This window comes from Macaca mulatta, chromosome 18, assembly GCF_049350105.2.
Source record: "Macaca mulatta isolate MMU2019108-1 chromosome 18, T2T-MMU8v2.0, whole genome shotgun sequence".
Taxonomy (NCBI): Eukaryota; Metazoa; Chordata; class Mammalia; order Primates; family Cercopithecidae; genus Macaca; species Macaca mulatta.
The window spans coordinates 73924414-73939976 of NC_133423.1; the positions used below are offsets into that span (position 1 = coordinate 73924414).

Sequence of the window (15563 nt, forward strand, 5' to 3'; positions counted from 1 at the left end):
ACACTACTGTCAGTTTGTGACATTTCACTCCCAAATACTGTAGCATGTGTATTTTGAGAACAAGCGGATTCTCATACATAACTACAAAATCATTACATCTAAGAAATTTATCATTAGTGCAAAAATATTTAACATAAGATTTTCATAAGTTTTTTTTTCTGTTGTCATGTCTGGTCTCCTTCGTTCTATGATAGTTTCCCTAGCTTTTGTGTTTTTCATAATATTTTAATTTTTCTGTAGTGTTTAGGCTAGTTTTCTTGTAGAATGGTCCACAACCTGGATCTGAGTGTTTCCTCAGTGCTGTTTTTTTTCTTTTAGTATTTTATTATGAACATTTAAAAACATACAGAAAAGTTGAAATTCTACAGGAAATACCCATATACTCCCACCTAGGTTTTACCGTTGATAGTTGCTTGACTCCTTATATATCTGTCCCACCATTAGTTTATCTGGTTTTTTAATACAGTTCAAAACAAGTTGTAAATATCGGTATACTTTTTCCTAGTTTTGAAAGTGTCCGTATTATTTTCTAGGGTTCAATATTTTTAATTTTGATGTAAAATTCACATATTATGCAGTTAATTGCTTATATCTGTCTTAAATTTATCTTAATTGAATTGATCTTTTATGGAGATAAAATTTACAGATCGTAAAATTGACAGTATTAAAGCATACTGTTCAGTAGTTTTGAGTTAACAAAATTGTGCAACCATCGCCACTAATTCCTTTTACAGTTCCAAAAGAAACCCTGTATTAAGTGGTGGTCACTTTCTATCTCCTTGCAACCACTAATATTCTTTTAATAGTTTTTTTTGTTTGTTTTTTTTGTTTTTCGTTTTTTGGTTTTTTTTTTTTTTTGAGACAAATCTCGCTCTGTTGTTTAGGCTGGAGTGTAGTGGTGCTATCTTGGCTCACTGCAGCCTCTGCAATGAGCGGAGTCCAAGTCACTGGGACCACAGGTGCTTGTCACCACACCTGGCTAATTTTTTGTAGAGGTGGAGTCTCACTGTATTGCCCAGACTAGTCTCCAACTCCTGAGCGCAAGCGATCCACCTGCCTCAGCCACCCAAAGTGCTGGATTACAGGAGTGAGCCACCGCAGCCAGCCAATAGTTGTTAATCTACATTTTTAGTTGTTTTTCTAGGGATTACAACCAGCATCTTAATTTATAACAATACAGTCTGGATTAATGCCAACAACATATCTGTAGTATACAAAAACCACTCCTGCTTAGCTTTGTTCTCCTCCCACTTGCGTGTACTATTATTTTCATATAAAGGTGATCATTACACATTATAGCCCTGTTACTAGAGTTTTATACTTACTATTTTATGTCTTGATCTTTTGAATCAGATAGGAGAAGAGTTACAGATAATACATTTGTACTGTCTTATCTTGTCTTGTTCGTTCGTTCGTTCTTTCTTTCTTTTTTTGAGAGTCTTTGCTCTCTCGCCCAGGCTGGAGTGTAATGGCACGATCTTGGCTCACTGCAGCCTCCACCTCCTGAGTTCCAGCGATTCTCCTGCCTCAGCCTCCTGGGCTGAGCTTACAGGCACATGCTGGGATTATAGGCACATGCCACTATTCCCGGCTAATTTTTGTGTTTTTAGTAGAGACGAAGTTTCACTACGTTGGCCAGTTTGGTCTTGAACTCCTGACCTCAGGTGATCTGCCCGCCTCGGCCTCCCAAAGTGCTGGGATTACAGGCGTGAGCCGCTGCCCCTGGCTTGTCTTTTCCAATTATGTAATTACCGCTACCTTATTTTCTGTTTATTTCTTCATGTGTATTTGAGTTATAATACTTTCTAATATCCTGGTATTTTAGCCCAAAGGACTGTCTTGTCTAGTGGCTCCGTTAGGGCAGATCTGCTAATGACGAATTGCCTCACTTTTTATCTGAGAATGTCTTAATCTTTCCTTTTTTTTTTTTTTGAGAAGGAGTCTCGCTCTTTAGTCCAGGCTGGAATGTGGTATCGCAATCTCAGCTCGCTGCAACCTCTGCCTCCCTGGTTCAAGCGATTCTTTTGCCTCAGCCTCCCAAGTAGCTGGGATTACAGGCATACACCACAATGCCCGACAAATTTTTGTATTTTTAGTAGAGTCAAGGTTTCATCATATTGGCCAGGCTGTTCTCGAACTCTTGATCTTGTGATCTGCCTGCCTCGGCCTCCCAAAGTACTGGGATTACAGGCGTGAGCCACCACACCCGGCGCCTTTCCATTATTTTTGAAGGCTATTTGTGCTGGGTAAAAAACTCTTGGTTGACAGTCTTTTGTCTTTCAACACTTTGAATATGTTAGCTCACTACCTTCTGGCTTTATGGTTTCTGATGAGAAATTAGCTGTTAAATCTTTTTGAGGATCCCTTCTGTGTAACAGATTGCTTCTCTCACTGCTTTTGAGATTCTCTTTGTCTCTGGTTTTTGACAGTTTAATGCTGATGTGTCTAGGTGTGGATATGGGTTCATCCTACTTAGAGTTCATTGAGCTTCTCAGATATATAGAATAAAGTTTTTCATCAACTTTTGGGAGTTTTTTTGCCATTTTTTTTCTCCAAGTATTCTTTCTCTCCTTTCCTTCTATGACTCCTCTTATCCATATACTTAATGGTGTTCTGTAGTACAGGTCTGTTCTTTTTACTTCATTTTCCTTTTTGTTCCTCAAACTAAGTAATTTCAATTATCCTACCTTCAAGTTTATGGATTCTTCTGCCAACTCAAATCTGCTCATGAGTCTCTTAAGTGGTTTTTTCATTTTGGTTATTGTTTTTTCCAAATCTAGAATTTCTATTCAGTTCTTTTTTTATGATTTCTAACCCAACTGATACTCTCTGTTTGGTGAAGTACATTTCTTATACTTTCTTTTAGTTCATTATACATGGTTTCTGTTCTTTGAATATATTTAAAATAGCCGAACTTCTTCTGCCACAGTTTCTACCAACTGTTCTTTTTCCTGTGTGTGAACCATACTTTAATATCTCTTTGCATGGCTTGTAATTTTTTATTGAGAACTGGTCATATTATAATATAATGTAGCAACTCTGGAAATCTGATACCACCCCATTCCCCAAGACTTGTTGTTGCATCTGTTGTTTGTTTATGTCGTGGCTTCCCTGAACGAATACTGTTAAGTCTGTATCCTTATGTTACCCTTGAAGTTTCTGATTAGTTAGCTTTGTGGTCAGCTAATGATCAAACATTATCTTAAATGCCTTGAACCACTAAGTCTCCCAGCTTTTGCTGAGGGGCTCTGTGTGCATAGTGGGGTATGTTTTTAGTGTTATGTTGCAGAGTTTACAATTCTGCCTTACTTTTACTTCTTGCTTATAGTGAACCTCAAGGTAAGCTAGAGGTGGGTCATTATTAGGACCTTCTCAATTCTTTCTTGAACATGTGTTTAGCCCTGCACGTGGGAGTGACCTTACTGATTCTAGTGAATATGTTGAAGCTTTTAAAACACCCTGCAGACCTTGCATACCCCAACTTTTCCTTGTATATTTTTGGTCAGATTCTTGTTTTCTCCACTGTTTTCATTGCCTCAGACAGCTGTTACGATAAGCAGTTGCTGCTGATTGATTTTGATGTTTTTTTCAGGTGTTCTCATTGCTTTCATCAGTGAGTAGATTCTTGAAAGTCCTTATGCCACCATTCTGGAAGTGTTCACTCGTTTACTGATTTTTGACAAATACATACACTTGTGTATCTCAAACCCTTGTTAAGGTATAGGACAATAAGCTGGACTCAGTGGCTCATACCTGAAATGCCAGCACTTTGGGAAGCTGAGGCAGGAAGATTGCTTAAGCCCAGGAATTTGAGACCAGTTTATGCAACATAATGAGAACCCACCTCTACAAAAAATATTTAAAAAAATTAGCCACGTGTGGTCCAGGCACGGTGGTTCATGCATGTAATGCCAGCACTTTGGGAGGCCGAGGTGGGCGGATCACCTGGGGTCAGGAGTTCAAGACCAGCCTGGCCTTCATGGCGAAACCCTGTCTCTATAGTAAAAATACAAAAATTAGCCGGGTGTGGTGGTGTGCTGGTAATCCTAGCTACTCGGGAGACTGAGACAGGAGAATCGCTTGAACCTGGGAGGTGGAGGATGCAGTGAGCCGAGATCGTGCCGCTGTACTCCAGCCTGGGTGACAGAGTGAGACCCCATCTCAAAAAAAAAAAAAATTAGCCAGGTGTTGTGGCTTGCACCTCTGTAGCCGCAGCTTCTCAGAAGACTGAAGTGGGAGGATCGCTTGAGACCAGGAGGTCGAGGCTACAGTAATCCATGATCACACCACTGCACTCCAGCCTGGGCGACTGAGTGAGATTCTGTCTCTCAATAAAAAAGGATATATAACATTACATAAACCTAGAAAATTCTCTCATAACTTGGGCACTATAAGAATTTCTACTTTAGAAGTTAACTTGGATATCTGGAACATAATTATAACAGTATGTGTATAATTATTTTGTAGGGGAGAGGTATGACATTAGGTCCACATACCTGGATTCAGGTATGTGTTGGATCAGTGCCACTCTTTCTGCACTTTCAACTTGCTCATCAAATAAAAGGCTCTCAACTCAGAACTGTGTTTTTGAAATATAAATAAGTAAAAATGCTATGTGACCCATGCCATATTTATTTTAAGTTGTAGAAATGGGACCCCAACAGGATTTTTCCTAATATTCCTAAAGAAAAAGCTGGTTTGTCTTCATTGGTTTTCAGCAAATTAAGATGAGCTTTTACTTTCTAATATTTGTATTTACTCGAATGTAGGGAATACGTTTGTAACATTTAAGCACCCTACTTTAATTTGGTCATTTCCATGTGTCTGGCACATTTATTCCAGAGGCTCTGATAGAGATTGGTGGCCAGTTTTGTTAGAGATGGAGCTTTCTTAATTTTGGTATTTTTTTTTCTCCTTTGTTAGATTCAAGATAGTGAGATATATATAGTTACTCTACCCTGGCTTCCTGGCAATCATTTAGATAGTTCCTTTTACTAATTTGATCATCTTCCCTGATCACTCTTTCTTCTTCTTTTTTTTTTTGAGACAAGAGTCCCACCTGTCAGCCCCAGGCTGGAGTGCAGTGGTGTGATTTCAGCTCACTGCAACCTCTGCCTCCGAGGTTCAAGCAATCCTGCCTCAGCCACCCAAGTAGCTGAGACTATAGGTGTGCACCACCACACCTGGCAATTTCGTATTTTTAGTAGAGATGAGGTTTCACTATGTTGGCCAGGCTGGTCTTGAACTCCTGACCTCAGGTGATCCACCCACCTTAGCCTCCCAAAGTGCTGGGATTATGGGCATGAGCCACTGTGCCCGGACCCCTGATACTTTTTCTTACTTGAAACACTTCTTATGTTTTGTTCCCATCAAAATTTCCCAAAGATTAAGTGTCCTCTTTCATTGTATGAAGAATATGAATTAAGATATTTTCTGAAATTTTTTTGGACTTTGATGTAAATTTATTCCTGAAGGAGCTTAATTTCCTAATTCTCCAGAGGACTGCTGTGGTGTAAAACTGTTCTTTGAAATTGTATTTTTCTACTTTTATTTATGTTCATGAAGGGATATTTATATAGTCCTTGAGTGGATATAGGAATTTTTCTAGACTCATTAACACAAGTCTGAGACTGTCTTGAAATAAATACTCTCAGCCTTACTTGCCGTGATAGAGTTGTTGCCTAGATTTGGTTTGCATGGATCATTTGGATTGAAAAAGGGATTTATGATTGTGTGCATTTCTAACTAGTGGAGAGAATTCTTTAGTTTTGTGTGACTTGATGTATATATGTTGTGTTTTATCAGTGAGCTTCTCCCTCTCTAATCTTTTGTATATTTTCCCAGAAATATTTTAAGGAAAATATCAGAAGATATTTTCAACTTATTTCCTAGAAATATTGCCGTAGTAACTGAATTCTTAGAACTCATTTACTTTTTTCTTCTTAATAAACATTAGCTCATAGACTTTGGTTAATCATAATTCTGGGAAACAAATTGCAACATCTCACAAGTTTTGTTACGCAGTATTTTCTTTTTCATTCAGTTCAGTCTACTTTTTTTCTTTGCAACTTGGTATTTAACCCATGGATTGTTTTAACAGTGCGTGAATTTGTAAGTGTTCCAACAGATTTTCCTATTGTCTTTCTATTGATTTCAAGTTCAATCTTATGATAGCTAGATAATGTACTGTTAAGTGATTTCAGCTGTTTTACATTTGTTGGGTTTTATGATCCAGGATGTTATCTTTGTAGGTGAATTTTCTATGTGTCTTTGAAAAGAAGGTGTATTTTGCTCTTGTTGGGAGAAATGTTCTGAAAATGTCAGTTAGATTCTATAGGTTGATGATACTATTCATTTCTTTGTATCCTTGCAGAATTTTCTATGTGGTAGTAACTAAGGGGTATTGAAGTCTCCAAGGATTGTTGTGCCTTCTGTGCCTTCTTGGTTGACCTTTTTATTCATTATGTAGTGTTGCTCTTTGTCACTGGTTATTTTCTTTGCTTTGGAGTGTACTTTACCTGTTAATATAGCCATCCCAGCTTCTTTTCATTTGTGTTTTCATGCTATATACTTTTTCATTCATTTTCTTTTAACCTACCTTCATTATTATATATGAAATGGGTTTCTTATAGACAACATATAGTTGGGTCATGTTTTATAACCATGTTTACAGTTTCATTTAGCGTCTTTGTATTATTACATTTAATGTAATTGAATGTATAATGAGCATTCAGATTTTGTGTTTTTGAATTTGAGATGCTCAACTTGTACTTAAATTTTGTTAAAGTCAAGCTCAAACTAGATGCTCAGCAAAACTATCTTTGGGTTTTGGGGGAAAGAGAGAGATCCTATCGGACATACAAAATCTGAAAAAAATTCATGCAGAACAGACTCAAATTATAAAAGAATGTTTAGAAAGATCTTCAGAAAGGAAAACAATACTGGTTATTATTACATTATCCAGAAAGGAAAATAATACTGGATATTATTACATCCATAATGTAATTAAATGTAATAATACAAAGAGTGATAGTCTATTTTATTTACTCATTTATTTGTTTAATTGTTCTTTGTTCATTTCCTGGTGTCTTTTATTGACTTTGTCTGGTGTTAATATATTCACTCTAGCTTTCTTTTCATTAGTGTTAAAATGGTAAATCTTTTTCCAACCTCTTAACCTATTGTCTCTTTATATTTAGAGAGGGTTTCTTTTAGGCAATGCATATTTGTGTCTTAATATTTAACAATCTCTGCCTTTTAATTGGAGTGTTTAGATCAGTTGCTTTTAATTGGATTATTGATGTGTTGAGATTTAAGTTTACCATCTTTGTTAATTTATTTTTTATTTTTCCTGCCTATTTTTTGTTCCCATTTTCTTTTTTTCCTGCCTTATTGCAGATTCATTGTGTGTGTGTGTGTGTGTGTGTGTGTGTGTGTGTGTGAGGGAGAGAGAGCAAGAGCGACAGAGATTCCATTTTATTTCCTTTTTGGCTTATTAACTATAGCTGTTACTTTACTGGAAACTCCAGGATTCATAGTATAACTCTTTAATTTATCACAGTTTGTATTAAGTAATACTAAACCACTTCACATATAAATACATCACAACAGTATACTTCCATTTATGCTATCTTGGTCTTTGTACTTTTGTTTTTATACATTTTACTTTGGCATCAATGTCAAAGTACAGTATTGTTATTTAGCTTTAAATAATCATTTGCCTCTCTCCTTAATGTAAAAAGGCTTCTTCTCAACTTCCTGACCTTTCTTGCTAAACTGTACACATCTGCTCTGTGTTCCAACAGCACACTGTTCTGTCCCTTTTTAAAGCAGTTCTCTTTTAAAAAATTGTGGTAAGATATAAATAACATAATATTTACAGTTATAACCATTTTAAAGTGTATAATTCCGTGGCATTAATTACAGTCACAGTCTTTTACAACTATTTTTATTATGTATTCTGAAAGTTTTTTCACCCTGTACCCCCAAATTGAAGCTTTACTCATTAAACAGTAACTCCCCATTGCTCCCACTTGTATCCCCTGGTAACCATTATTGTACTTTCTGTTTTCAATGAATTTACCTAATCAAGGTACCTCCTTTAAGTGGAAGTGTACAGTATTTGTCGTTATACAGTATTTGTCATCCGTGACTTACTTCACTTAGCATAATTTTCGAGGATCATCCATGTTGTAGCATGTATCAGAATTTCATTCCTTTTTATGGTTGAATAATTCTTCACTGTACAACCATATTATATTTTGTCTATCAGTTCGTAGATGAATGGACACAAGTTGTTTCTACCTTTTGTCTTTTGATAATGCTGCTATGAACATTTGCATGCGAAATCTGAGTCTCTGAACCAGTTTATGTTTACCCACATATTTACCATATTTACTAGAGCTTGTATTTATTCCTTTGTGTAAATCTATCTAGTATTGTTTTCCTTTCTGAGAAGATCTTTCTAAACATTCTCTTATAAATTCAGTCTGTTCTTGGTGAATTTTTTTCAGATTTTGTATGTCTGATACGATCTCTCTCTTCCCCCCAAACCCCAAAGATAGTTTTGCTGAGCATCTAGTTTGAGCTTGACTTTAACAAAATTTAAGTACAAGTTGAGCATCTCAAATTCAAAAATACAAAATCTGAACTGCTCCAGAATCCAAAATTTTTTGAGCACCAACATGACACTTAAGGAAATGCTTATTGGAACATTTCAGATGTTGCGTTTTCAGATTTGGGATGCTCAGCTGGTAAGTATAATGCGTCTATTCCAAAATTGGAAAAGAAATCAGAAATCTGAAATACTTTTGGTCCCAAGCGTTTTGGATAAGGGGTACTCAAACCTATATGTTAAATATGTCACTCAGTTTCCTACCAACTTGCATCATTTGTAAGGAGAAATCTGTTGTCAGTCTTATCTTTATATCTCAGAACATATTGTCTGTTTTTCTCTGACTTAAGATTTTTTTTTTTAATCATCAGTGTGAATGCTTTGTAGCATCGTGGTGTCGTTTCTGTTGAAAGTAGTGGTGTGCGCATGTTCTCACTCATAGGTGGGAACTGAACAATGAGATCACTTGGACTCAGGAAGGGGAACATCACACACCGGGGCCTATTATGGGGAGGGGGGAGGGGGGAGGGATTGCACTGAGAGTTATACCTGATGTAAAGGACGAGTTGATGGGTGCTGACGAGTTGATGGGGCAGCACACCAACATGGCACAAGTATACATATGTAACCTGCACGTTATGCACATGTACCCTAGAACTTGAAGTATAATAAAAAAAAAAGTGGAGAAAAGAAAAACAAAGTAGTGATATGTTTGTGTATTGTGTGAGGTGTTTTGTATAAATGCAGGGTTGTGTGGGGAGGCATTTTGTGTGTGTTATTTTGTGTCGACAGTTTGTGTGTGTTGTGTGGGGATGTGATTGTAGATGTTGAGGGGGTATTGTGAGGGAATACTCTTTTGGGTGCTTTTGTTGTTTTGTATCTCTGGTATTACAGTGTCCTACCTGCTCAATGTTGTCTTTATGTTTATTTTGATTATTTATATATGAGGATAGGACTTTTTATACCAATTAAAATGTTTTTGGTTATCCCATTCTTTGTTTCTGTTTCTTTGTTTTCTCTTAAATTTATTGTCTTCTGCTGTTTCATTTTCTTGATCCACCTTTTTTCTTTTTAATATTTTAGAATTTATATCTTCTCTGATCTTCTTTGAAATTTTATCATGCATATTTAGATTTCAGGATTAAAAGTATTTTCCTTCCCCCAACTTAAGGACTTCATTAGCTTTGGTCACTCTCTTCCTGAAATGACAGTTTTGTTATTGAAGGTATGTAAAGTGTGACTTTTTAGAAATTCAACGATATACACATACCACTTTTTCACCACACCAGTAAATGTCTCATATGTAGTACTTAAAAAAATTACTTTTGTATGTATTGTATTATGGTGACCTCTTGTATGTTAGATTGTGCTTGTAGGAACATTAATTTAGAACAAGTCTTCTGGTGGTAAATTACTTTGGTTTTTAATCTATAAATTCTTAATTTTTTTCTAGTTGACAATTTTAGGTTAACAGATTTTTTTCAGGCATTGCAGAGATAATATTCTTCTCTGTCTTATACTGTCACTGTCAAAGCCTGCTAATCTATTTTATCCTGTCTTATCTCTCAGCCTATTTTCTAGTTCTTCTGTTTGGTTTTTGGTGTTTACAGTGATGTTGATTTCTTTTTATGTATCTTGTTTGGGCTCTTTTCGTTTTCTTGGATCTGTGAAGCCATGTCATACTGGTTCAAGCATATTTACAGCTGTTTTCCGTTCTCTGTCCCTTCTGTTTCTAGAACTACATTTAATCTTGTGTGAGATATTTTGCTTTGGTCATTTATGTCTTTTAACACCACTTTGATTTTTTCAGTTTTGTTTTCTTTCTTTGTTTCCTGTGGTTACATTCTTTGCATCTTTCTGTTCTCTAATTCTCTCCAGCTTTGTCACACCTGCTCTTTAATCTTACCATTGAGTTTAATAGTGGTTCCAGCTTCACTTTCATTCTGTTTCTTTCTGATATTGGGGGATGATGTCCCTGGAGACTTTGCCTATATTTTGAAAGACCAGTGGTGCCTCTTCTTCAGAATGTTGTTATGGTGCAGTGTTCCCTCAGAGCTCTTCATTTATCATGATATATGGAAGTGACACTCTCCTTTGCTCTAATTACCATTATTCTTTAGACAATATTTTAGGAAGTTTTGAAGTAGCAAACAGCTTTGAAGGAAAGTTTTAGAGGCATAAGGATAATAAAAATACTTATTTAGTCCTGTTTGCTGAGAGATTTTCTGATTTAGTAGGACTGAGCCCAAGAATTTACATTTCTTAAAAGTTTTCAGGTAAAGCTAGTGCATCTGGCCTGGGGACTACACTTTGAGATGAACTGGAGTGGATGTCTTGACACTGATTATTTCAGCTTTCAGTTAGGGGTGTTTGCAGGCATGGTGATCATTTCATTAACACTGAATACAAGCGCAATGAAAGTTTCTTTTGACACTTAACTAGCTTGATTAAAATCACTGCATTAATGTAATGTTTTATTTTAGTGATCATTCAGGATATGTTCGTCCAGTACCAGTGCCACGCAGTTTAAATAGTGATATTTCCTATTTTGGTGTTGGGGGCAAGCAAGCTGTCTTCTTTGTCGGACAATCAGCCAGAGTAAGTAAAAAGATTTCTTAGAAATGAAAGTTGATCAAAAGATTTTGAAGTTGACTCTGTCTAAATGCATTAACCAGTTTATTAGGAATTTAAAAAGTACTCTTTTTAATATTTAACAGATGATAAGCAAACCTGCAGATTCCCAAGATGTTCATGAGCTTGTGCTTTCTAAAGAAGATTTTGAGAAGAAGGAGAAAAATAAAGAGGCAATATATAGTGGATATATTAGAAACAGAAAGGTACAATACATTTTTGACTCATAATTATAAATTTACTCCTTTGGATAGACGATAGGACAGAACTTAACTTGAAGGTATGAAATTTTCAGTTACCCTTTCCTTTAGTCATGCTAGCAACAAAAATGGGCTTTCTCAAGCCAAAATCTTCAGACAAGTTGTCTCATAAAGCTTACTAAGCTTTCTTTAAATTGCTTGTAGGATTGTAAACTTTTTTCCCTGGTCTGAATTTGGATTTTAAAATCTTTGTTATATAATAAAATTATAGAGTAGAAAAACAGTAATAGGGTAATGTACTTTCAGGAAATTGGACCTCAAGAGAAATAAATGAGAGATTGCTGTTACAAGTTTGCATTCAAATTCTTGTGTTAATATGACAAAATGTTAAAAAATTTGAATCTTAGTGGCAAGTAAATGGTATATTTATTGTGTATCCCTTCAACTCTGTTTGAAACATGATTTTTTTTTTTTTTCTCGAGATGGAGTCTCACTCTGTCGCTCAGGCTGGAGTGCAGTGGCGCAACCTCAGCTCGCTGCAGCCTCCACCTCCCAGGTTCAAGAGATTCTCCTGCCTCAGCCTCTCGAGTAGCTGGGATTGTAGGATTACAGGTGCCTGCCACCACACCCACCCCACTACTTTTTTTGTATTTTTACTAGAGACAGGGTTTCACCATGTTGGCCGGGCTGGTTTTGAACTCCTGACCTCAAGTGATCCGCCCACCTTGGCCTCCCAAAGTGCTAGGATTACAGACGTGAGCCACCATGCCCAGCCTGAAACATGATTTTTAATCTAAAATCTTTAATATATAAGTTAGTTTACTTATTATTTTAAGAGATGGAGTCTCACTCTGTCCCTCTAGAGTGTAGTGGTGCTATCACAGTTCACTGCAGCCTCTAACTTGCGGACTCAGGTAATCTTCCAACCTTGGCCTCCGAAAGTGTTGGAGTTATGGGAAAATCTTTATTTTAAAGTGATTTGGGGCTGGACATGGTAGCTCAGTCCTGTAGTACCACTAGTTTGGGAAGCTGAGGTGGGAGGACTGCTTGAGCTCAGGAGTTCAAGACCAGCCTCTATAGCATAGGAGACCTTGTCTCTACTGAAAAAAAGAAAAAGAAAAAGAAAAAGAAAAGCTGGGTGTGCTGGTCTGCGCACCTGTAGTCCCAGCTACTTGGCAGGCTGAGGTGGGAGGATCACTTGAGCCCAGCTGCAAGTGAGCTATGATCATGCTGCTACATTTCAGTTTGGATGATAGAGCAAGACTGTCTCAAAAACAATACAAATTTTTTAAAAAGTAATTTTGAACTTTTAAAACATTGGTTTTCTGATTCTAAAATAACTTGTAGGAAGCTTTATAGGAAAGCATAAGGAAGATAAAAATACTCCCAAGTCCTAGAGAAGCCTACTGAAACATTTTGGTGAATTTCCTTCTAATTCAGCTTTTTAAAATATATACTTAATAGTTTTTTTTTTTTTTTTTTTTTGAGACAGAGTCTTGCTCTGTCGCCCAGGCTGGAGTGCAGTGGCCGGATCTCAGCTCACTGCAAGCTCCGCCTCCCAGGTTCACGCCATTCTCCTGCCTCAGCCTCCCGAGTAGCTGGGACTACAGGCGCCGCCACCTCGCCCGGCTAGTTTTTTGTACTTTTTTTAGTAGAGACGGGGTTTCACCGTGTTAGCCAGGATGGTCTCGATCTCCTGACCTTGTGATCCGCCCGTCTCGGCCTCCCAAAGTGCTGGGATTACAGGCTTGAGCCACCGCGCCCAGCCTACTTAATAGTTTTGATCCCACATTTTAAAAATTAACACATTGAATATTTCCCCATCTTACAAATTGTTTTGATACACAGCAGTTTTTAGTAGCTTTATAACATTTCCTTCAATGACTGTAACATAATTTCATGATTCTGTTGAGCATTTGGCTTATTTAAAGGATTTTACAATAATTGTAAAGACATTGCCGTGAATATCTTTGCATAACATTTTACCTGAATTAAAAATTTTTTTCCTTAGTTTAGATTGTTATAATTTTAATAGCTGTGATAATGAATTTGAACTTTTTTTTTTGAGATGGCGTTGCACTCTGTCGCCCAGGCTGGAGTGCCGTGGCATGATCTCAGCACACCACAACCTCTGCCTCCCTGGTTGAAGCAATTCCTCCCGAGTAGCTGGGATTACAGGCTCATGCCACCACGCTCGGCTAATTTTCTTTTTTTTTTCTTTTTTTTTTTTTTTTAGTAGAGACGAAGTTTCACCATGTTGGCCAGACTGGTCTTGAGCTCCTGACCTCAGGCAGTCCGCCCACCTTGGCCTCCCAAAGTGCTAGGATTACAGGTGTGAGCCACTACGCCCAGCCTGAATTTGAACTTTTAAAATGTTCGTGGCATGTATTTCAAAATTGCTTGTCAGAAAGGTTAAACCCCTAGTCACATACATTTCCAACCGTATGGAAGTACATGTCTGACCATTTATTTTTCAAAAGAGTGAGAAGGGGAAAGGGCAGCAAAATGTTGGCCATTTGATAAGTGAAAAAAAAATACCTTTTCTTTCATTAGTTGGTGGGTTGGATTATTTTTTTTTCCATTTTATTACCCACTTTTATTTTCTCGATAACTTAATATACCTTTGTGCAGGACATGACTTTCTTTTCTTTGTTTCATTTACTTAACAAATTGCATATTTTGATATTTTTACGTAACAGTATTCCATCTTGTCTTAACCACCACAAAGCCCTGTAAAATATAATGGTGGAAATATTAGTTGCCGTGATAAAACTGGTGAGAAATAGAAATTGAGAATTTAAGTGGTTTTCAAAACTGTGTGCGTATTACGAAGCTTGTATAGAACTGTGTCTCCTGGAGCACCATTTCTCTGCCAGCCTTTTCTGTATTTTGTGCTTAGTTCTACCCAACACACATAAGTACCTGTTCCGTTTCCTTTTATGACCAGTCTTTTCCAGCCTATTTTTGTTGGCCTTGTGTCTCTGACCTGTGAGCAGTTTTCAGAATGTGGGTGGAGTTGGTGGTTCTTGTTCTATAGTCAATAGTCTTGCCTTTTCTAAAGATGTGTATTTGCTACTTATGTCAAAAGCTCTCAAATCTGAGTTTCGTGTGAAAACTTTTCTCAAGACTGAGACACTGAAACATGCTAGCTTCAATAAAGGAAACAAACCATCCTAGGCCCTTTAAACAGAAAATATCTAACAGAGGGAATCAGGTGGTTACCTGATTATTGGAAGGGCCAAAGGAATGAGTTATGGGCTAAGCCTTCAAGAATGATACTAAGACTCTGAAGTTAATCCTGGAGGGATGCTGCAACATTTGCTATAATCATTCAGTTGGAGGACCACCACTGGGTCTGGAATTCAGGAACTCACTGCTGTATCTGTGATCCAAAAGTTGGAATGTTCTCACTGCCACAGTTGCTCCACGACTGGAAAACAGAATTTCTGGCCATAAGTAGGGCTGCAGTGGCCTTTTGACACACCTGGTTACTGATCTTTCAGTGCCTTGTATGATAACAGAAAACCTTTAAGAAACTTCAGGAAATAGCCTTTGCTTCATTTTTGGCGTCCAGATTTTGGCTAGTATGTCTAATTGGTGAAACCTAATTTGCATCCACAACCAAACAGTATTTTTTTTTTCCTTCCAACCTCTGTAGCCCAAGAGAGTACAGTAAAAGGTAGTAGGAATGGGTGATGAATACCAACTGATCATGTCCAGTACACTCATTTCCAGGTTCAGTTAGATGTTCTTTCTTAGGTGTTTGAGGAATAACTCACTTTTGGTACCTTTGAAGTCAAATATTGGCTGGGCACAGTGGCTCATGCCGGTAATCCTAGCACTTTGGGAGACTGAGGAGGGAGAATCTCTTGAGCCCAGGAGTTCAAGACCAGCTGGGCAACATAGACCCTGTCTCTTAAGAGAAAGAGATCAAATATTATCTGGAAACCTTTCTTATTCCCTCTTTCTCCTGTTTCCCTCTCAACTACCCTTTTCAATTAATGGCATCCACTAGCCATGCAGTTAAAGTTGATAATCCTTTTTGTTAATCATTCAGCACATTTAATTTTGTCTTTTATATTATTTTCTTTCATCTATCCTCTCTTCCACCCACTTTC

General features: G+C 37.2%; 1 protein-coding gene across 3 annotated transcripts in view; it reads left to right on the forward strand.

The window, feature by feature from the left end:
• Window positions 1–15563, forward strand: part of SMCHD1 (structural maintenance of chromosomes flexible hinge domain containing 1) — a 151132-nt gene that overhangs the window by 20918 nt on the left and 114651 nt on the right. For all 3 annotated transcript variants that reach the window (XM_077974544.1, XM_077974543.1, NM_001258166.1), the window contains 2 exon segments: window positions 11098–11212; window positions 11332–11451. In XM_077974544.1, the coding sequence (XP_077830670.1) occupies window positions 11098–11212; window positions 11332–11451 (235 nt within the window).